This window comes from Ascaphus truei, chromosome 16 (assembly GCF_040206685.1).
Source record: "Ascaphus truei isolate aAscTru1 chromosome 16, aAscTru1.hap1, whole genome shotgun sequence".
Classification (NCBI taxonomy): Eukaryota; Metazoa; Chordata; class Amphibia; order Anura; family Ascaphidae; genus Ascaphus; species Ascaphus truei.
Genome location: NC_134498.1, coordinates 17,467,141 through 17,489,564, shown reverse-complemented (window position 1 = coordinate 17,489,564; position 22,424 = coordinate 17,467,141). Strand labels below are relative to the sequence as shown.

General features: G+C 45.1%; 1 protein-coding gene across 6 annotated transcripts in view; it reads right to left on the bottom strand.

The window, feature by feature from the left end:
* DIAPH2 (diaphanous related formin 2) overlaps positions 1–22,424 on the bottom strand; it is a 1,317,111-nt gene that overhangs the window by 220,865 nt on the left and 1,073,822 nt on the right. For all 6 annotated transcript variants that reach the window (XM_075572809.1, XM_075572806.1, XM_075572807.1 and 3 more), the window contains one exon: positions 11,776–11,911. In XM_075572809.1, the coding sequence (XP_075428924.1) occupies positions 11,776–11,911 (136 nt within the window). The remainder of the gene's footprint in view (positions 1–11,775; positions 11,912–22,424) is intronic.

The window sequence follows — 22,424 nt, the reverse complement described above, 5'->3', positions numbered from 1 at the left end:
AAGAGGAGACACTTCGTAACAAAGAAAAGGCTTCCAATTTCAGCATGTGTGGGTCGGTGTGTACCTGTGTACAGTTGTAAATATCTATATATCATTATATACAATCTGTGTCTGTTAAGACTGAGTATTATTGCCTTTGTGTGTGTCAGTGCCATGTGGTAATGTGTGTGGATTAGTGAACTCACTTGAATAAGGGAACGGCTGCTATAGCTGTCAGAGGGCATCGTTACTTATTAACCCCCTGCTTTGTAATGTGTTGCTGAATCCTTTTGCAGCGAGGTTAAAATCTATGCTTGCAAAATACCTGTCTCACTCCCCTAAAAACCTACAGCGTCTCTTGGCTTTCCCAGCGACTCAAGGTTACAAACATCAGTTTATTACTAAAAAGAAAACATTATTGTTCTATGCTCTATTACAATGATCAGATTCTGCAATAACTACCTTGCCAATATACAAGATTGAAAAGCTGCAAGCATAATTTCATAAACTGTACTCATCCGCTGCAGAAGTAGGAAGTAAAATGCATAACACAGCTTATTTGGGGCCAAACTAAGTAAATATGACACAGAGGCCACAGAAGAAAGGTTCGCATATTTTCTCTAGCTGTCATTTTGACAAAGTGACTTCTCACTAGTGGGATATTGAAAACTAATAACATTGTTTCATTCATTGTGTTAACCGCAGCCGTAAAAAAAAATGAAATTCTAATGCAGTGTGGTATACACGCGCAGGGCGGGCTGGAGTTATCTGTGTCGCTGTGTGCAGCTAAACAAAACGGGATCGCTATACAATTAACCACTCGTTAGATAAGATTATGCACACCTCGTAGCTGCTAATGAAGGGGTGTCCATCTCCAGTACTCAAGGGCCACCAACAGGTCAGGTTTTAAGGATATCCCTGCTTCAGCACAGGTGGCTCTGTCAGTGCTCAGTCATAATGACTGAGGCACCTGTGCTGAAGCAGGGATATCCTGAAAACCTGACCTGTTGGTGGCCCTTGAGGACTGGAGTTGGACACTTATGTGCTAAAGTACTATAACAGTTATACAATCTTTCACTGCATTACAGACCTCTCTGAAATTCATGGGTTTCTATTTTCCTACTTACACTGGCGACACACTTTATTCGAGCTCGGCTAGTCCCACGAATTCGGGTATACCCGGGTGTATTGAGGTTTGTGACTGTTTTCTGCCCGAGTGCATTGAGGTATTTTCCAGGCAGGGATTGAAGCATTTTATTCCCGCTGGCTGCAATACTGCACAGTATATATATATATACTGCATTACAATTCATGAATTTATGCCATCTGGTGGACACGCGAAGCATTGCAGCCTATTAAATCCTAATCATTATCATTTAACAGATCAGCCGCCCGTCAGCCAGGCATGAACCCAGGCTGGGAAGGCAAACACAACGGGGCTTGTCAGAGGTGAAGAGCGGCGCATTCCAGGTATCTGCCAGGTACATACTGGGTATTTGCTCGAATAAAGTGTGTCGGTGCAGTACGCGCACACACACGAATGCACGCGCACACATACGAATGCACGCGCACACATACGAATGCACGCGCACAAACACGCACACACGTTAATAATAACATATTTTGGCATCACTTTAATTGATTGTTAGTATCTGTAGTCCCATAGACTTCAATGGAATGGTACTCCTAAAAGTCAGCACATTGTATAGAAATGTCCTTAGAACCCCCAATTCCACTGATTTTGATCCTTGGACACTTACATTGCTACATTCCAAGTATAGGATGGTGACGGTTTGCTCAAAGCAAGGTGTACTTGCTGTTCAAAATGTGCTTAGAGCGAAGTACATCTTAGGCCTCGGACATGGTAGCATAGACAGCGCTCAGCAGCGCTGACGCTCATGCTCTCCTGTCCCTGCATGAGCGTCAGCGAGCGCGCTTTTGTGCCGTGTGGGAGCTGGGCGGGAGGTAGGATGGGAGGCGGGGCTAGCGCGCCACGTCACGGCGCCGACGTCACGGACTGCCATTGGCTTTTGGCAGTCACGTGACCGGCCCTCCGCTTCGCTCAGCGGGAAAACTTACATTTCCCTGCCAGCTGCAATTCCACACGCCTCCGCACGCCTGCGGAAGCGCTGACTAAAGCCGCGCTGATAGGGATAATGTTTCCCCTCAGCACGGCTCAGCGCGCCTCAGCACGGTCATTTTGACCATGGCCCTGGCCTTATTCCTTAAGCACAAATTGTCTTGTCTTATAACAATGGTTATAGAAAAAGTAATTATACTGAATGTATTGTGTACATTTGTTTTGCTTATATGTTCGCTATGATAATCCCTGAGACTGGCTCCTAATAAATACACACACACACACACACACACACACACACACACACACACACACACACACACACACACACACACACACACACACACACACACACGTATGAAAAAGAAAGTACACCCTCTTTGAATTCTATGGTTTTATATATCAGGACATAATAACAATCATCTGTTCCTTAGCTGGTCTTAAAATTAGGTAAATACAACCTCAGATGAACAACAACACATGACATATTACACCGCGTCAGGTCTGAAAAAGTGCAATAATTCTAATCTTAAAGCATAGTGGACAAAACAAGGAACAATACCATTTCAGGGCAGTAGCCCCCACTGAGGGGTGATCTGACAATAGGACGGCTGACCGCAAACGTTATTGTTCCTTGTTTTGTCCATTATGCTTTAAGTATAGCACTAAAGTACTTTTTTGTGTGCTACTGATACAGCCACGAGTATCCGAACACTTGCCTTTGAAAATCTGGGGCAATTTCTCAGTAATGCTGCAACATTTCTGTGACAATTCTGCAGACAGACTAATGGCCCCTCGGATTAACACTGTTCAGTTTGAATGTAACTGCCAGGGACCCCCACTGTGTTAATCCGATGGGCCATTAGTCTGTCTGCAGAAATATCACAGAAATGTTGCAGCATAACTGGGGTATTGCCCCAGATTTTCCCGGGCAAGTGTTCGGATACTCGTGGCTGTATCAGTACATACAATTGCTTGCTATATAGTTTTGAGTAGTGAGGACAGAATTACTCTATATGTTTAAGCATCTTATATATTCTGCCGGTTTCTGTTCTTATTTTTTCATTGAATCTTTGTGTTGTGTGTCTGTGTGTGTGTGTGTCTGTCTGTGCGTCTTTGATATAGCCAATTATGGAAGTATGCCTTACACACATGCAGCAACTCTGGGAAACTCGGCCTACTAGGGAAGGCTGCACAGCACGAGGTGTAGATGCAATTTGTTTTATTTAATACATATCCAAAAAGTCCAACTTTTTGGAGCCAACTCAAGGCGCATGCATGCACCTCCCTGATGAAAGGGGCCTTCTGTTCGCTCCAAACCATTGGACTGTTTGGATACTTATGTAAATATTTTTGTTTTATCTACTACTAGTGCCACGTTTCCTTCCCCGGGCCTTGGATTTATGATTAAGCATTTTTTATACATTACCACTGGCACTTGCCAATTGTGAGATTAATATTGTCAAAAGACTAATATGGCAACCAAAAGTAAGATGGGGGATGAAATCAGAAAATGTGTTGGAGAGACGTGGAGAAGAGAAGCTGTAACCACAATACGTTGGAGATCATATGAGGAGGCTTCATCCATCAGAGGGAGACAAGGGCTGAAGATGATGATGGTGATGAAAACATGTACACACACGTGGACAAAGTGTATTACACAGTACACAGCAAACAGCTAAAAAAATAAACAATTACCCCTGTCCTTACCCCCCTGGTACCATTACACTTCCACCACTGACACTGTATATACGTACATGTAGCCCTGTTTCCCTCCTCTCTGGAAACATATTGTTGCTACTACTGATGACATGGTGCGTGCATACCTGCGAGGGTCCAGGAGAGCTGAGAGTCTGCGATGGGGTGGGGACCAGGACAGGCTCACAGTGATCCTTACATTCTCTTCAGGGTGGTACAGCGCCTCCAGACATAGTAGGCAACATCAAAACTGCAGGTAGTCCCTACCATGACAGTTCTTATTGTTTCAATACCCCTGGCTTATAGGCCGCAACTCAGCCATGAGTATATAAATGAGGTCTTTATTGTAGCAGCCACTGCATGATGGTATAACAGCGTTGCCTTTTGTGGAGGGTTTCAGGCCCTTGGATGGTGCTTGGCCAGCAGTTAATAATTGAGGCCATGTGCTTCTGCACTGATCTTGCTTCCCTCCCCAGCTCCAGGAGGAGCTGGAGTCGAGCTTCCTCACCCCACGGAGGGGAAGGTCGAACTTAAGGTCTCACCCCTGAGGGAGTGAACTTCAAGCTACAATTTGGACACTTCCTTCCTGAGATTCAAAAGGGACGGGCACAGGGTCTGCACCAGTATTGGCTGCACACAGATTCCTGTGTCACCTCCACTCCTGTCTCAAAGTCAGTATGAGGGGGGGAGGAGTAAACCCCATAGGATAGCCTGTCACTGCCTGTATCTACTGGGACTTATGTGACAGGAGGGGCAGAAAGATAGCTGGACCAGCCATGGCTATATACACATATATTGTGACTGGGAAGAATCTGTCGAGGTACGTGCACTGGTTAAAAAGAAGACGCTGACTTCTCATACTGAGCATTGTTATATGTGTTATGATTGCAAAGGATTAACCCAGGCACACTGTCGAATGGCAATGCTCACAAAAGGGGAACAGAAAACTGCAACCGCCAGTAATCTCTTGTTCAATCTAATTCTTCCCTGTGTGATCTCATCTCCCGCTTCTACTGACCAAAGTGACCCAAGTGTACATCCTACATGTCTTCAAACACAAGACTTATTTATTTTTTTACCCCTAGTTTTTTTAAAATATATATACAGAATGGAAACGGGGGGATTCTCAGAAGCTGAACCATGCTGCTTTCAGCTCTGGGGTCTCCTCGTTGCAGAGATACTTACTGTACCTGTGACGTTACCATGTTCCTGCTCTTCCAGGGGATACAAAAGACCAATCTGTGGTGGCTTTCTATTGGATGGCTATTTAAAACCCCCTGAGAAACCAGGACGTGATACCTATAACTTCACTAGTAAGTATCTCGTGGTTGGTTCCACTTCGGAGGACCCTCGGAAACCAATTGTGTTCAAAAAGGTGGGTTAGGTAGGTTGGTATTGCAGCGTGTGTGTTATATTACAATATATGGATTATTATTTTGAATATGGTAAGTATACTATTGCTAAACTAAGTCATTTGTATGGAATAAATGGTTAATCTATGAATTTTGAACTTATATTTCTCCAATATTTAGTATAATTAGTAGGTTTTAGTATTGGTATAAATCGTGATGTTTCCTTTTTGTGAGCGAGCTGTGTAACATCTTGAATGCATACTGTACGTGACAGAAGAGGGTTAGTTTGCTGTTTCTATGTGAGATGAATGCTGAACTCCATTGAAAGCTATGTAACCAGAGAGTGAGAAGCATAGAAAAAAAAACAGGAGCGTGTTGTATGATTTCAAACTGGATGGAGTAGAAAAAAAAACAGGACTTGCGCCCGAGGTGAAACCCCATTCATTGGTCAACTAGGCAAGTCCAGCAGACTTAAAAATGACAGAGATAGGGGATAGGTCCCTCTTTCACTACTTGGACCAAATGGGTTATTTCCAGTGACATGTTGAAGGGGTCTCATCTTCTGAAGGTATACCTTTCTATATCCAAACCCGACACCTATAAGTGTATTTGATGTATGTTCTGAAGTGAGGCTTGGCAGGAGTTTGATTTCCTTCTTTAAGAGAAGGGTCCTTGTGAGTCACTAGTAGGATCAGCTATTCCACCAGAGTTCTCAACTGAATTTTCTGCACCTCTTCCAAGGACTGGTGTCCTCACTAGGTGGGAATCTAGGGATTGCTTGCTGCAATCGTTTAAAGAAATGAAATAATCTAATAACCAGCATTCGTACTTTAGGTAAAATTATTATCTGGAGGGAGGAGGATACATTGCACACTCTTTATGCAGCTCAGAGTATGTCCAAAGAGAACGCTCTAGAACCATCACAGAGTGTCTAATTAGACTGTTTGGACTGTTTGATTTTTTTATCCAGCAAGTTGTTGACAGATACGATGTTGAATCTTCATAGAACACATATATAGCCTTTGCATGCTTTTCATTTAAAACATTTATGTACGCCTTTCTCAATGTCAGTCAACGCATCTATTTTTGCCATTGAGATTATTTGTTTTAGATGAAGAATAATTACTGCTATATTTGTGAAGGTTGATTGCAACAGTTTTCTTAATGATTTTGTCATAAATACTTGTAATTTTCTTTATTTAAAAAAGGCCTTTAAATCCTTCCCACTGTGCCTTGCACAGGAACCCGATGCCATGTTTAACAGCTCTGGACAAGCCGCATTACAGAATTTGTGCATTACAAATCTTTGGACAATGACCTCTACTAAATGTCCCCTTTGGGCGGATTGGGTTACACATGTACATTTTACAATGATATAATTGCTCCGATATAGCAGATAAACAGAATAATACTGTACAGGTACGTGTAGATCCCATATAATGCATATTGCCTTTAGCGACAGGCACACAGTTGGCACCCTGACTCAATTCAGCATCTAGAGACTTAATTATGCAATTAGGCCGATGATATGAATAGAGACTTGAATGGTATCTGCACCAATTGTGGTCAACACAGAAAGTTTACTATTCTAACGATGACATAGGCCAAGATTAAGACATGACTTGGTAATGAAGTGTAATGCAGAGTGTCACTCGGCTTCACAGGAGGGGCGGCAAACTCCAGTCCTCAAGGGCCACCAACAGCTCAGGTTTGAAGGATATCACTGCTTCAGCAAAGGTGTCTCAATCAGTGGCTCAGTTAAAGACTGCTGTAGCAGGGACTGATTGAGCCACCTGTGTTAAAGCAGGGATATCCTAAAAACGTGACCGGTTGGTGGCCCTTAAGCACTGGAGTTTACCAGCCCTGCTTTACTGCATCTGTATACACTGGAGCGCGTTCCTGTTCATCTCTTCGCTATGTGATATAGAAACAGTAGACGTTCCATCTCTGATTGCCAACACTTCATAATCTTTACATATTTTAACACATTATTTTCAAATCGCCCCCATTTTCACATTGCTAGATAACGAGCCTAACAGATCTGCCAGAAAGGAAATAAGTGGATTAAGACAATTTCTAAATTTAACGCAACCACCGGCAGAGGAAATAGAAAATCTTGCAGGTGCTGAAACACAGACCCTGATATTAACAAACAGCGCACCACTTGAAGCCAACACATTTTTGAATGCTGAGCAGGGACAGGTAGCAACATAGAAAAGACTTAGTAGGCTTAAACCAAGTCTGTGATAAATCATATCGTTTTAGGGATTTTCAAAAGTAATTTTATGCAATTATGTTATATACTGTAATTATTCATGGCTTATTTGTAGTTTTCTACAGACCTACTGTATGGTCTATCCCGAGAAAAACTGGACAGTACACTATATTCTACTATTATACAATATTACACTGTCCTGCCACATGTTCCTGAACATAAACTGCAGTGTTAAAATTGCTCATCAGTAAGATGGTATCGCTGCGCTCAGCCACATGAGAGTATAGTTATAAAAATATTAGCAAACAAGTAAATGCTAGTTTACATATACTGTGATTAGAATTTGGGACGGTTATCTCTATAATATGGTCTGGGTGGTGGGTGGTTACATGCATCTCTAAAACAAGTCTTTGCCCTTGGAATGTAATCACTGCATGTCGATTTGCCACTCATACCAACCGTACCTCTGCTCTAAGGATACATACACACTGTTACCCAGATCCACCAATGATTTAGAGTAAAGGCGTGCAAGAGCCAAGCACACTTTTGTGGATTACGGTTTCTGAGTCACAGGTGATGTGAGGCTGTATCCCTCTGTGTCCCCCTATCTCTGTCACTCTGCACAGCAATGTATTCTGTCACTCTGTGTCACCGTGTGTCCCTATCTCTGTCACTCTGCACAGCAATGTATTGTGTCACTCTGTGTCACCGTGTGTCCCTATCTCTGTCACTCTGCACAGCAATGTATTGTGTCACTGTGTGTCCCTATCTCTGTCACTCTGCACAGCAATGTATTGTGTCACCGTGTGTCCCTATCTCTGTCACTCTGCAGAGCAATGTATTGTGTCACTCTGTGTCACCGTGTGTCCCTATCTCTGTCGCTCTGCACAGCAATGTATTGTGTCACCGTGTGTCCCTATCTCTGTCACTCTGCCCAGCAATGTATTGTGTCAGTCTGTGTCACCGTGTGTCCCTATCTCTGTCACTCTGCACAGCAATGTATTGTGTCACCGTGTGTCCCTATCTCTGTCACTCTGCACAGCAATGTATTGTGTCACTCTGTGTCACCGTGTGTCCCTATCTCTGTCACTCTGCACAGCTTTGCATTGTATAAGGCTACAGCCCAAGTAAGAGCAGCCATGACGTCACGCTTCATTGGCTGAACCGCCACCATGACGTAGCCATCACTCGGCCGCTGCGCCAAAAGACACATTTCTTGTCTTTTGGCAATGTGGTCGCGTGGTCACGCCGTCGCTCTTGGGGCATGTGCAAGCACAGACTGACTGGGGTCGGCTCCAAAGAGGGCCATCTCTTGTTTGTGCGCCGTCACGATCACTGGGACTGAGGCCTACATCTGTGTCACAGGTGATGAGGCTGTCCCTCTCTGTATCTGTTTCCCAGTGTGCCCCCTATCTCTGTCACTCCACACAGCAATGCATTGTATGACTGTCACAGGTGATGTCAGGCTGTCCCTCTCTGTATCTGTTTCCCAGTGTGTCCCTATCTCTGTCACTCCGCACAGCAATGCATTGTGTGACTGTCACAGGTGATGAGACTGTCCCTCTCTGTGTCCCAGTGTGCCCCCTATCTCTGTCACCCTGCACAGCAATGCATTGTGTGACTGTGTCACAGGTGATGAGACTGTCCCTCTCTGTGTCCCAGTGTGCCCCCTATCTCTGTCACTCCGCACAGCAATGCATTGTGTGACTGTGTCACAGGTGATGAGACTGTCCCTCTCTGTGTCCCAGTGTGCCCCCTATCTCTGTCACTCCGCACAGCAATGCATTGTGTGACTGTGTCACAGGTGATGTCAGGCTGTCCCTCTCTGTGTCCCAGTGTGCCCACTATCTCTGTCACTCCGCACAGCAATGCATTGTGTGACTGTGTCACAGGTGATGAGACTGTCCCTCTTTGTGTCCCAGTGTGCCCCCTATCTCTGTCACTCCGCACAGCAATGCATTGTATGACTGACATAGGTGATGTGAGGCTGTCCCTCTCTGTGTCCCAGTGTGTCCCTATCTCTGTCACCCTGCACAGCAATGCATTGTGTGACTGTGTCACAGGTGATGTGAGGCTGTCCCTCTCTGTGTCCCAGTGTGCCCCCTATCTCTGTCACCCTGCACAGCAATGCATTGTGTGACTGTGTCACAGGTGATGTCAGGCTGTCCCTCTCTATGTCCCAGTGTGCCCCCTATCTCTGTCACCCTGCACAGCAATGCATTGTGTGACTGTGTCACAGGTGATGTCAGGCTGTCCCTCTCTGTGTCCCAGTGTGCCCCCTATCTCTGTCACCCTGCACAGCAATGCATTTTGTGACTGTGTCACAGGTGATGTCAGGCTGTCCCTCTCTGTGTCCCAGTGTGCCCCCTATCTCTGTCACCCTGCACAGCAATGCATTGTGTGACTGTGTCACAGGTGATGTCAGGCTGTCCCTCTCTGTGTCCCAGTGTGCCCCCTATCTCTGTCACCCTTAAAAGCAATACGCTGCTTGCCCCTTAGACAACAAATCACTTTACCCCCCGCCAGTTGGAAAGGGATTGCGATAGTTAAGGCGTGCTAGAGTTTAGTACCCTTATGTGGATGTGCGCTTCTATTGTATAAGAACAAAAATGCTATTTTCTATTGTATGTTCTAAAACATGATGTGTATTGTAAGTGTACTACAGTACTCACAGGTTTAACCACCCCAACATAGGGGCAGCCATCAATGTCAAAAAGGGCGATTCGCATTTTGCGGATTCAGTAATTCTACAAATCCCTCCACGGGTTGTATCCAATGGCATTTTTATATGAATCTGCGCGGATTGAAATCGCCCAAATCCGTGTGCGGATTTTACACTGCGAACAGATTTTGGGGGTAACATTAGCGAAAATCCAGGAAACATATTTTGATGTGCATCTCTAGTAAATACCATATTTCTATCTTTGCTCGTGGGATAAAAGAATGTATAATAACTTTTAATTAATTGTTATTTACCAAATATCTAAATATTGCTGTTGTATATGTACATTTTAAATAGGAGTATAAAGCTACTGCAGTATCGCAATACACCATTACATAATAGGTCAGCATGGCCAAGATGCATTATACCTTTATATTGCCATACCTTGTGATAGCACTGATGTGCATTTGTGGGTATTTGCACAACAGAGGTGATGATGAAGTGGGACTTGTTACTGCGAAATGCATCAGGGAGGAGTACAGGACCAGTACGGTTGACACGCCATCGCTATAGTGTTGGGACGACCACCATTGAGGATGGGATCTGGGATCAGATGTGCAGAATAGCCCCACACTAATCCTATATGCCACTGAACATTGTACATAATGTGAGTGTACATCTGAATAATTCTCCGTTTTAATACAATTGCTTTGCACTGTATATTGATTCTGCTTTTCCTGGTTGTGCCTTTGGAATACTGAGAGGTATGAGAAGCACAGTGGTTACATTGATGTGTAAATTACAAGACTTACTTTTGTAAGTGCATGTATACACACTTTGTATCCAGTCTAAAAGTACTACACTATATTGTTTTGTTCTTTGTTTTTTTTTTCTGTTTTTATTTCACAAGCGCCTGGGATATTTTATCCCATGAGTGGTGATAAGTTTAAGATGATAAAACGCTGTTATCTACTATAGGCTACTGTAGTGTGTGGGCTCTATGCAACCATGCAAAATAGGATGTACTGTACTGTAAGTCTTAGGCAAAAATAAGGTACAAAACTAATCTAAGCAGAAGTCCTGATTTTAAATGGATTTTGTCTGTGATACTTACAGTGTAGATGTTGTCTCCAGAATTTCACCACTTTTGTATTTATACATAGGCACCATGGAATGTTTTCATGCTCGTGGATAATCCAGACATAATGGTGTCTGTTCCCACTGACACACCAGCATTAACATCATCTATATGTCATCAAATAGTAGCACAGGGATGGCCAGCTCCAGTCCACATGGTGGTAGCCCTTGAGGACTGGAGTTGGCCACTCCTGTAGTAACATATTATTGCAATTCAATGAACTGCCCCTTATCTGCTGTAGGTAGATTAAGTTGACCAGCTTCAACCAGTAGGAGAAGAACAATACAACTCTCACCTCTACACATTCTCACGGACCAGCAACTAAAGAAAGTGACTACATAAACATACAGCACAATAAACAGAACCAATTCAACCTTCATCAGCACCCAATGGTCTCTGGTATATCATTCATGGCACTACTGCTTGAGATTTATCTCAGGTCAGGGGAAAGTGGGGAAGATACGCAACAAAATAATGAAGTCATGACTAATGCATGATTTAGACACAGTCTTGACAACCAAGAGAAGGTAAAAAGAACATTTGGAGGTTTTGCATAATAAGAAAAATCTACATAAGTTAATGGGATCCAAGTTTCCCTCTTTGAAGATGCCAATGCATCCACAGTGTAGAAGTTATATGCCTGGGTCGTACCTTTATTGATATCAATGAGCAGCTTCTTCTTCTGCTGTCGCTCTACCTTTTCACGCTCAGCTTTTTCTTTTGCTATCTTAGCTCTTTTCATCTTCTCCTCCATTTCTCTCCTCTTGTTGTTTTCTTTGACTGCCTCCTGCATTCGAAAACACAGGATTTGTCCATTAGTCATTTGCTACTAATTAAAAATAAAACAAACAAACAAGGGAATTAATTTGTACAGTTGCAGATCACCTGTCTAGAGCTGTAAGAGTCTACACCAAGGGTGGCCAACTCCAGTCCTCAAGGGCCACCAACAGGTCAGGTTTTAAGGATATCCCTGCTTCAGCACAGGTTTCTCAATCAGTGGCTCAGTCAACGAATGCACCACCTGTGCTGAAGGAGGGATATCTTTAAAACCTGACCTGTTGGTGGCCCTTGAGGACTGGAGTTGGCCACTCCTGGTGCAGAGTATTTGATGGTGGCAAGCTGCCTTGGTTCATTTTCTCACAACCACCTAATTCTTGGGGAAGAGATACCAGGCACAGAATAGCAGGCACAGAGAGCAGGCACAGAATAGCTGTAGTGTGCTGAGGGTTTCGGGAAACATTCCTTGTGTATGTTCGAGTTACAATATGGCTTCTGCTTTCACACTCTCTAAGCAGACTTCCCAGTTGAAGTATTTGGATAGCAAGTTTTGACAACTGCATTAATTTGATCGGTGTTTCAATACGGAGCCAGTCGAAAAAAAACAAAAACATTTCACTGGGAAAGGAGGAAGTAAAAATCTTTGGTAATGAGAAGTAACCTGTTTGCTGCCATTGGGGTGTGCAATGCATGGCAAAGCAAACAGAAACATACTGAGGGTTATTTATTTGTATTTATTTATAACATGTTTTACCAGGAAGTAATACATTGAGAGATACCTCTCGTTTTCAAGTATGTCCTGGGCACAGAGTTATGATGACAAATAATACATTGTTACAATTACATAGTTAAAGAAGTGAATAGGGTTATACATTATATACAAGACATTATAGGCGTATGTAACAGTTACAGACCAGATTAAAATGTGAGACTGCTTTAGTTTTGAAAGAATTTAGACTGGTGGCGGCTGTGAGAGTCTCCGGCAGACTGTTCCAGTTGTGGGGTGCACGGTAAGAGAAGGCGGAGCGGCCAGAAACTTTGCTGAACCTTGGGACCATGAACAGTCTTTTGGAGTCAGATCTCAGATGATAAGTGCTGCATGTGATAGGGGTGAGGAGCTTGTTCAGATAGATGGGTAGCTTGCCCAGAAAGTATTTGAAGTCAAGACAGGAAAGATTAACTTTGCGCCTAGACTCAAGTGATGACCAATCTAGTTCTTTGAGCAACTCACAGTGATGTGTGTTGTAGTTGCATTGGAGAACAAAATGGCATATTGAATTGTAGAGGGTATCAAGTTTGCTAAGGTGGGTTTGGGGTGCCGAGCCATATACTATGTCCTCATACTCGATAATTGGCATTAGCATCTGCTATGCGATACGCTTTCTGACCAGCAGACTTACGGAGTATTTGTTCCTGTAAAGTACACCTACTGTAGTTTGGCATAGGTTTTGGATGTCAGGGTATCAATGTGCATCCCAAATGTTAAATGGGAGTCAAACCATATGCCCAAGTATTTAAAACTAGTAACAGGAGTTAGTGTGGTATTAGAGTTGGTTCTGATCTGGAGATCAGTCATTGGAAGCTTTAAAAATTTAGCCTTTGTCCCAAATACCATTGTTACAGTCTTGTCTGTTTAAAAACAGTTTGTTTTGGGAAATCCAATTCTCAAGTCTCAAAAAGTCAGATTGAAGTATGTGTTCAAGGTCGGAGAGGCGAGGGCTGTGTGCATATACAGTAAGATTGTGTCATCTGCATACATGTGTATTGAAGCTGCCTTACATGCTGTACAGTAGGTAGATCATTGATGAACACTGAGAAGAGTAGGGGCCCCAGAACAGAGCCTTGCGGGACACTACAGGTGATATCCAAGGGGTTGGAGTAAGAGCCTGAGATAGACAAATGTTGGGATCTACCTGTTAGGTAGGAATGAAACCAGTTTAAAGCATGCTTCCCTATTCCAGAGCACTGAAGTTTGTTAAGCAAGATGGCGTGATCAACAGTATCAAAAGCCTTTGCAAAATCTAAGAATATTGCACCAGTGAGTTGTCCCAGTTCCATTCCACACTGGATCTCATTGCAAACTTCAAACAGGGTAGTTACCGTGGCGTGTTTTTGGGGCGAGAACCAGATTGGAATTGGCTAGGGAAATTTGCCTTGGTATAATAATCACTTAATTGGGAGTGAACACATTTTTCCATGACTTGGATAGTATTGGGAGAAGAGAGATTGGCCTGTAGTTTGAGACAGTGTTTTTGTCCCCACTTATCAAAGGGTTCCAGCTACAGTACGAAACTGGGGTAATACTGGTGTGTGAACATTGCAGAAACAATGCTAAAATACTTACTGCTACCATCTCGTTGGTACCCCATATATATTCCCCATCTGATAATTATACACTTTATGAGAGTGCTCTTTAAGTGCCAGAAAAGTAGTATAATGCAATGTTAAATATATATATTTAAAAAAAAAAAAAAAAGACATTTTACATTTTCACATTGCAATTCTATTATTATAGCACAGCAATTAAAAATATCACTGCAACCTGGCTTTTCCCCATTATCTCTTGGCATACATTGCTTCCAGTGTAGCCAGGGATTCTGGGTAATGACATGTAGATGAGCACAGTGTGTCATTTTTCACATCTTATCCATTTTAACATGGACAACCCCTATAAACGTATATCTATCATATTATTAAAGCACAATCATTTTGACACATTAATGACATCAGCATCCTCAATTTTCATGACCATACTGTAGCTTAAAATTGAGTTTTAGCATGAGCTGAAGCAACTGCAATTAAATTAGCCGGTGCAGATGGTCTGTGAGCCAACCGGAGACTCTCGGGCCAGAGTTGGCCCGCTGGTGGCGAATTGAACAGTCCTGATGATGCGGAATATTAAATGGTTTATTTAAATAGCCCTTTTTTTTTCTTTTTGCAGTGTTTGTACACAAATCAGAGATATTAAAGAAAGCAAATCTAATTTTCTTCACTGGGATTTGAATGTCTCTGATCGGGAAATGTATTTGCATAATTTTTTTTGCCATGTGATTTTTATAAATAGCCCCCAAATTTTCTAACACAAATTATGAGCAGAGATTATTATTGTTATTACTACTACTACTACTAATTAACATTACTGGACAAATTCACAACAAAACTAGGAAGCAGGATGAACATTGGAAATAGCAATGCCATAATTAAGAAATAAGTGCAGCTTGAGACATGCTGTATTGAACCTTTTAAACAGTTAATACATAGCCATAGGGGGTGATGTATCAAGGCAAATGTGGAACAAAATGTAAGCAACTTCACCTTACTTCTCTCTGTGTCAAAGTTTCAAGGTCTTTGCTCTTATTTTTGTCCTGTGTGTTAGCTTGCGATTTAATGAGTGTCAATAGGATGTGTTAGAGATTAGTTCTATAGCCCACAAACTATAATGAGATATATCAAATTCTGCATAAAATAAAACTTCTTGCTAACAATTTGCATCGCAAATGTTTCAAAACAAACTTCTATTTGTACTTTCATTACATTGATATGTCACCCCCACAAAATTAAAGCCGTGTTGCTTGGCAAAGCAGAGAGGGATGTGACCGTTCATTTTGAGCATAAAATGAGACGTTAAGGGAAACAATGTAGGCTCATATTACTAAGCGTGCTGCACCATAACACCTTAATTCTGGCTCCGGGAGGTGACCTATGAAATAGCACCAGTTAGTAAATATGAGCCTCACTGTATAGTAAACCCAGCAAAACAAACAACATGTTCCTTTACATTAGACTGAGTTCTACCAAAAAGAAAGTAAAATAAGAGACAATGATGCATTAGTGATTCATAGCCTGAAATGTCCCACTTAGGCTGCGCGTGCAAGTTACTGGACCGCGATTTGCAGTCTGCAAATAACTTTTTTCGGCGCGGGGGGGGGGGGGTGTCAAACGGATCGGGAGGCGTGTCAAACGGGTCGGGGGGTGGGGCGGGCCAAAACACAGAGCAGGGGCGGGCACCGGAGGGAGATGTTGGGGGGGGAGAGGGAGCGCCATGCACAGAGGGGAAAAGGGAGAGCTATGCACGGGAGTGGGAGAGCTATGCACGGGAAAGGGTGAGCTATGCACGGGAGAGGAAGAGCTATGCACGGGAGAGGGTGAGCTATGCACGGGAGAGGGAGAGCTATGCACGGGAGAGGGAGAGCTATGCACGGGAGAGGGAGAGCTATGCACGGGAGAGGGAGAGCTATGCACGGGAGAGGGAGAGCTATGCACGGGAGAGGGAGAGCTATGCACGGGAGAGGGTGAGCTATGCACGGGAGAGGGTGAGCTATGCACGGGAGAGGGAGAGCTATGCACGGGAGAGGGAGAGCTATGCACGGGAGAGGGAGAGCTATGCACGGGAGAGGGTGAGCTATGCACGGGAGAGGGTGAGCTATGCACGGGAGAGGGTGAGCTATGCACGGGAGAGGGAGAGCTATGCACGGGAGAGGGTGAGCTATGCACGGGAGAGGGTGAGCTATGCACGGGAGAGGGAGAGCTATGCACGGGAGAGGGTGAGCTATGCACGGGAGAGGGAGAGCTATGCACGGGAGAGGGTGAGCTATACACGGGAGAGGGTGAGCTATGCACGGGAGAGGGAGAGCTATGCACGGGAGAGGGTGAGCTATGCACGGGAGAGGGAGAGCTATGCACGGGAGAGGGAGAGCTATGCACGGGAGAGGGAGAGCTATGCACGGGAGAGGGTGAGCTATGCACGGGAGAGGGAGAGCTATGCACGGGAGAGGGAGAGCTATGCACGGGAGAGGGAGAGCTATGCACGGTTGCCTAACTAACAGGCTTCCCTCCCGTAGCTCCTTCCTCCTCCCCTCCTTCCCTCCTCATTGGCTGACTCGTGCACCACGTGACGCGTCAGACCTGCAGAACACAAGCCGCTGGTAGCTCCGGCAGGCTGACGCGTCACAGCACGCAGACAGCTCTGTCGGAAGGAGGCAGTGGGGACAAGCACACATCAGGTAAGGGGCTGGTGGCCCGCGCGCACCGCCGACCGCAGCGGGCCCTCAGCTTTATAGTGCTGGTGATGGCGACGTCACGGCAAAACAAGTGCATTGCCGCTGTCGCGTGCACTTATAGTAAGCGCGATGAGACGGATCGACGGCTTGGTCGCGATCGCTGGAAGTCATCTCAGTTTGATTTTTCCAGCGACCGCAGCCCGACGTCACCGTCGCCGGCACTATAAGCGCAGCCTTAGGACTAAAGTGAAGTAATGGCATTTATATATTCGTTGGGTTAAACCAGGGAAGCGCAAACTTTTTACCCTGCGCCCCCTACCGGCTGTCCCCCTCTCCTCGCGCCCCCAATCCCCCCGCTTACCTTGCTTGACTCAGACATCCTGGCGTCATGACGTCACATTGCCACGGCAACGCGTCACCAGGAGCCGTCTAAATCAAGGTAAGGATAAGTCTACAGAGGCCTTGCAGCTCCCCCGGCATTAATTTAAATGCCTTCGGGAAGGGCGCGGGCCCTTTGTAAACCCCGCGCCCCCCCCCGCAGCGAATCTCACGCCCCCACTTTGCTCACCGCTGGGTTAAACAATGGTGCCTTACACCTTTAAAAAAAAAATACAACAAGTTTCAGTATAAATCTTAGATAATAACTCAACATTTCTTGATTATTATGTATTCACAAGCTACTAGCATTCCTTTAAAATTCAAAACGTAAGAATTATACAAACTAACATTATATTCATGCTAATTATTTTGTTTAGCATACTGGGGGGGGAAGGTTATTTTTTTGTTTAATGTACTATTTTGTCTTACCAGCAAAACAAAGGTCTTTCATGTATAAATCTACGAGCTCTTTAAACAGCATTTCTACTTCCAACACTTATGGACTTAACATTGAGACTAGTAGAAATGATGTGAGTCCTTGAACTAAAATATGAAATATGGTTTCAGTTTTAAGAGTTCGCATTTTCCATTTGTTAAATTCCTAATGAAGAAAATCCATCAATGTCTCCGTTCAGTGTCAACTATTTTAAAGAGATGATTTCAGCGTTTGTCAATTAAATGCCTGCCCGAGAAAATGATTAGCGAGCATTCAATTCTAAGTTCCCCATATCCTAAAAAGTGATGTGAGTGAGAGTCGTGATCTAACATTAAGTATGACGTTTGGAGATGGGCGTAATACAATTAATGTCCTTAGTATATTCGGCCAATTACTTGTATTCAAGGTCACATTTCTCTAGCTATTGTTCATAGGACAGCTCAAGGGGGCGCCAACTCCAGTCCTGAAAGGCCACCAACAGCTCAAGATCTTCAGGATATCCCTGCTTCAGCACAAGTTGCTCAATCAGTGGCTCAATTGACTGAGACACTGATTAAGCCATCTGTGCTGAAGCAGGGATATCTTGAGCTGTTGGTGGCCCTTGAGCACAGGAGTTGGCCACCGCTGCTTTAAATGATCTATTCCCTTGCTCGCATCATTACCCCCTATTTTTTTTTACATGAAAAGGAGGAAGGGGTTCTCCGGAGCTGAACCAACTGGTTCCCCAGATACATACTGGGAATGGTGCCGCCGGTATTTCCACGAATTGAAATCCCCCCCATCATGCGGTCCATTTAACAAAGATAAATCTAGACAGGGAAGATAGTTTGAAGACATATCGAATAAGGGCCTATTGGCAGAAATAAAAACTTGGATTTGTTTAGTTCCATCAGTATTGAAGACGTTTACAACATAATCCAGTACAAATTAATTCATGTCCTTTTACAATGTCACTTATAGACATATGCCCCTTAACAAAAAAAAAGAATTTGAAATGCATTTGACAAATGTTCTGGATGGGGTACTGTGGCAGGACGGGCTCGCAGTGGGGTCAGGAAGAGTCCCAAACAGTGGGTACGGTTTTAACGTCACTGGCTTATTTTCCAGTCAGACAATTAATAGACACACCGTCCCTTTAAGGAAAACAAAATATAAAATAAAACTCTACTCCCTTGGGAGACTAAGTATACAGTAGGCCCCTAGCTATCCCCTTGGGTAGCTAGCCTACTTCCAGGTCAAACAATATTATGCAAACGTCTGGCATGAAAATATAAAAGTTCTTACCTGTGTTTGGGGGAACTCCGTCCCAAGAGAGTCCTAGTAATTACTTTTGGATACTGCAATAGGATCTTTAATCCCTCTGCAGGGTTGGAAGGCCAGTTCCTCATAGACAGGGCTGTGTCCAACAGGCTTGTCTCCACTCATGGCAATCCTCTGTCTGGGGGACTAGAACCTCCAGCAACCTTCCTGTTTTAAAAAGTCTCTCTCCCTTCCTGCTCAGGTCTGCCACAGCTGCCTCAACTCAACCCTGATTGCCCAGGTATCTCTGACTGGGTTAACTCTCTGACTGTGCTGGTTTCAGTCATCAGAGGTATGTTTCCTAGGCATAATTATCAGATAAGGCATTGACCCCGTCACAGGTACATGTTGTTATTTTTTATTACTTTATTAGAGCACCTTTTATCCCCATCAGACATTCTCCTACGTACATTTCTCCTGGATATATAACACACGATTCCGAAGAAGAGAGCACATGCACCTAGAGTATTAAGAGGTTAACTCAACACATTAGTTCTGAATCCAACAAAGACGTCTCTGCTACCTTGCTAAAGCATAGGAATACATTAGAAGATTCATTTCCCATGGTGTGCATTCATTAACAGTGAGTTCTATGGACACAATATGTCACTCGAAAGAAAATAGATGTATATGTTAGGACTAAAGGAATCACTCTACAGTTCACCATGCTTACTGGTGTCTTCCACTGTATCAGGATCACTCCCATGAGAAATGTAAGATACTGTACAATAAAGGTGACTTTGGTTGTCTCGTTGCTTTTGGTAGAATAAAAACAAAACATGTCTAAATCCAGAAGGTTACAGAACCTTGGGATACCTGTGTGCTTCAATCTCTCCTGTACGTCACAATTATTGCACTTTGGACTGCTTTATATTTGTCAGTACAAGTTCTGATTGTGTATTACGTTCTCCTTGCTGCTGACCATGTCCTGCCGCCTATTGAAACCTGAGGGTGCAATGGATGGGAGCAATTAATTTTGGGGCATGACTTTCACAAACTTGTTGGTGACTGACAGACTGTGGCGTGCCCCAAAATCTATTCCTGTGCCACTACACAGTGTTGTGTGTCCTGTCCAGCCCCCTTGATTATGTAGATGACCAAATATGGCCATACAGCCACCCCCCCCCCTCATGATGTAGAGACCCATATGAGGGCATCTCCATCATTCGGGAGAAGGAAATACAGCCCTGCATCGTACCTGTGCTGCGGGGAAAAAGCAGACAAGAGAGACGGGGACACTGCTGCAGGCAGAGAGACAGGGACACAGCTGTAGGCAGAGAGACGGGGACACGGCTGCAGTCAGAGAGACGGGGACACAGCTGTAGGCAGAGAGACGGGGACACGGCTGCAGTCAGAGAGAAGGGGACACAGCTGTAGGCAGAGAGACAGGGACACGGCTGCAGGCAGAGAGACAGGGACACGGCTGCAGGCAGAGAGATGGGGACACGGCTGCAGGCAGAGAGACGGGGACACGGCTGCAGGCAGAGAGACGGGGACACGGCTGCAGGCAGAGATGGGGACACGGCTGCAGGCAGAGATGGGGACACGGCTGCAGGCAGAGAGATGGGGACACGGCTGCAGGCAGAGACATCGTAGCACACAAAGAGACGGGGACACAGCTGCAGGCAGAGAGACAGGGACACGGCTGCAGGCAGAGATGGGGACGCGGCTGCAGGCAGAGAGACGGGGACACGGCTGCAGGCAGAGAGACAGGGACACGGCTGCAGGCAGAGATGGGGACACGGCTGCAGGCAGAGAGATGGGGACACGGCTGCAGGCAGAGAGATGGGGACACGGCTGCAGGCAGAGAGATGGGGACACGGCTGCAGGCAGAGATGGGGATGCGGCTGCAGGCAGAGATGGGGACACGGCTGCAGGCAGAGATGGGGACACGGCTGCAGGCAGAGATGGGGATGCGGCTGCAGGCAGAGAGATGGGGACACGGCTGCAGGCAGAGACATCGTAGCACACAAAGAGACGGGGACACAGCTGCAGGCAGAGAGACAGGGACACGGCTGCAGGCAGAGATGGGGACGCGGCTGCAGGCAGAGAGACGGGGACACGGCTGCAGGCAGAGAGACGGGGACACGGCTGCAGGCAGAGAGACGGGGACACGGCTGCAGGCAGAGATGGGGACACGGCTGCAGGCAGAGAGACGGGGACACGGCTGCAGGCAGAGAGACGGGGACACGGCTGCAGGCAGAGAGACGGGGACACGGCTGCAGGCAGAGAGACAGGGACACGGCTGCAGGCAGAGATGGGGACACGGCTGCAGGCAGAGAGATGGGGACACGGCTGCAGGCAGAGATGGGGACACGGCTGCAGGCAGAGATGGGGATGCGGCTGCAGACAGAGATGGGGACACGGCTGCAGGCAGAGATGGGGACACGGCTGCAGGCAGAGATGGGGACATGGCTGCAGGCAGAGACATCGTAGCACACAAAGAGACAGGGACACAGCTGCAGGCAGCAGTGCAGTTCATCTAAAAATTGAGTAGCGAATGGTTAACCCATTCAAAAGCATGGACCGCCGCACCGCAGTGTTAATCCTTCCGGGCCGCAAACCTGGCTGTCTTTGTGGCCGCAGAGGGGCCACGGTTTTTCACCCCCACAAGGGAAGCCATCCTTGCTACAACTGTAGTTTAGGTCACATTACGAGCCCTGATTTAAATGAGCTTTGTGGATTTAGCCCTAAGAACGGCTGTTAGGCTGTAAACTGCAAAGTGAAGCAAAATAGCTACTAGTTATAATTATACTGCGACCTACAATATAAAACCAAAATAAAGCTCAGCCCAGCTCATGTACAGGAACTGTGAACGTGAGACAATGGCTTATCTCATAAAAGGTGGGTGATACTGTTCTGTTAACAAATCCTCTTTAACAATTGAACATTTTTTTAACTCCTTTCTCCTTTCCCTTTCTATTCACACTCTCCATTTGGGGCATTTTCTAGGAGTTTGAGGTTTTGGAGCGATATTAAATATGGAGTGGGTCACGGAAACACCCACGATTGTACATTTTGAGAGATCAGCTCTATAGGTAAAATCTGTGAATAATTCAATATCAGAAATGTGGTAGCATTATTCCACTAACAAACTTACTCAAATAAGCCGTGTTATTTTTTTATTGAGTGTTATTTTGTTCTGCTTTTTCATTTCAAGCTAGGTTTTGGGCTAGCTTAATCAACATATCGTGTACAATGAGAATACAGTATAATTACAAATGTTAGGGAATACGTTACATGGAACAGTGATTCCAATGCCATTACATTTTGGACTGTACATCTACTATATATTTCTGAAAGCACTGTATGCCTGTCTGCCTGTCCTCTGTCCCTAGCAGCAATCGCATTGGAGCTTTGGCCCATCACTCCGCCTCAGGCCAATGAGATGGCTCCCTTGGTCCGCCCGC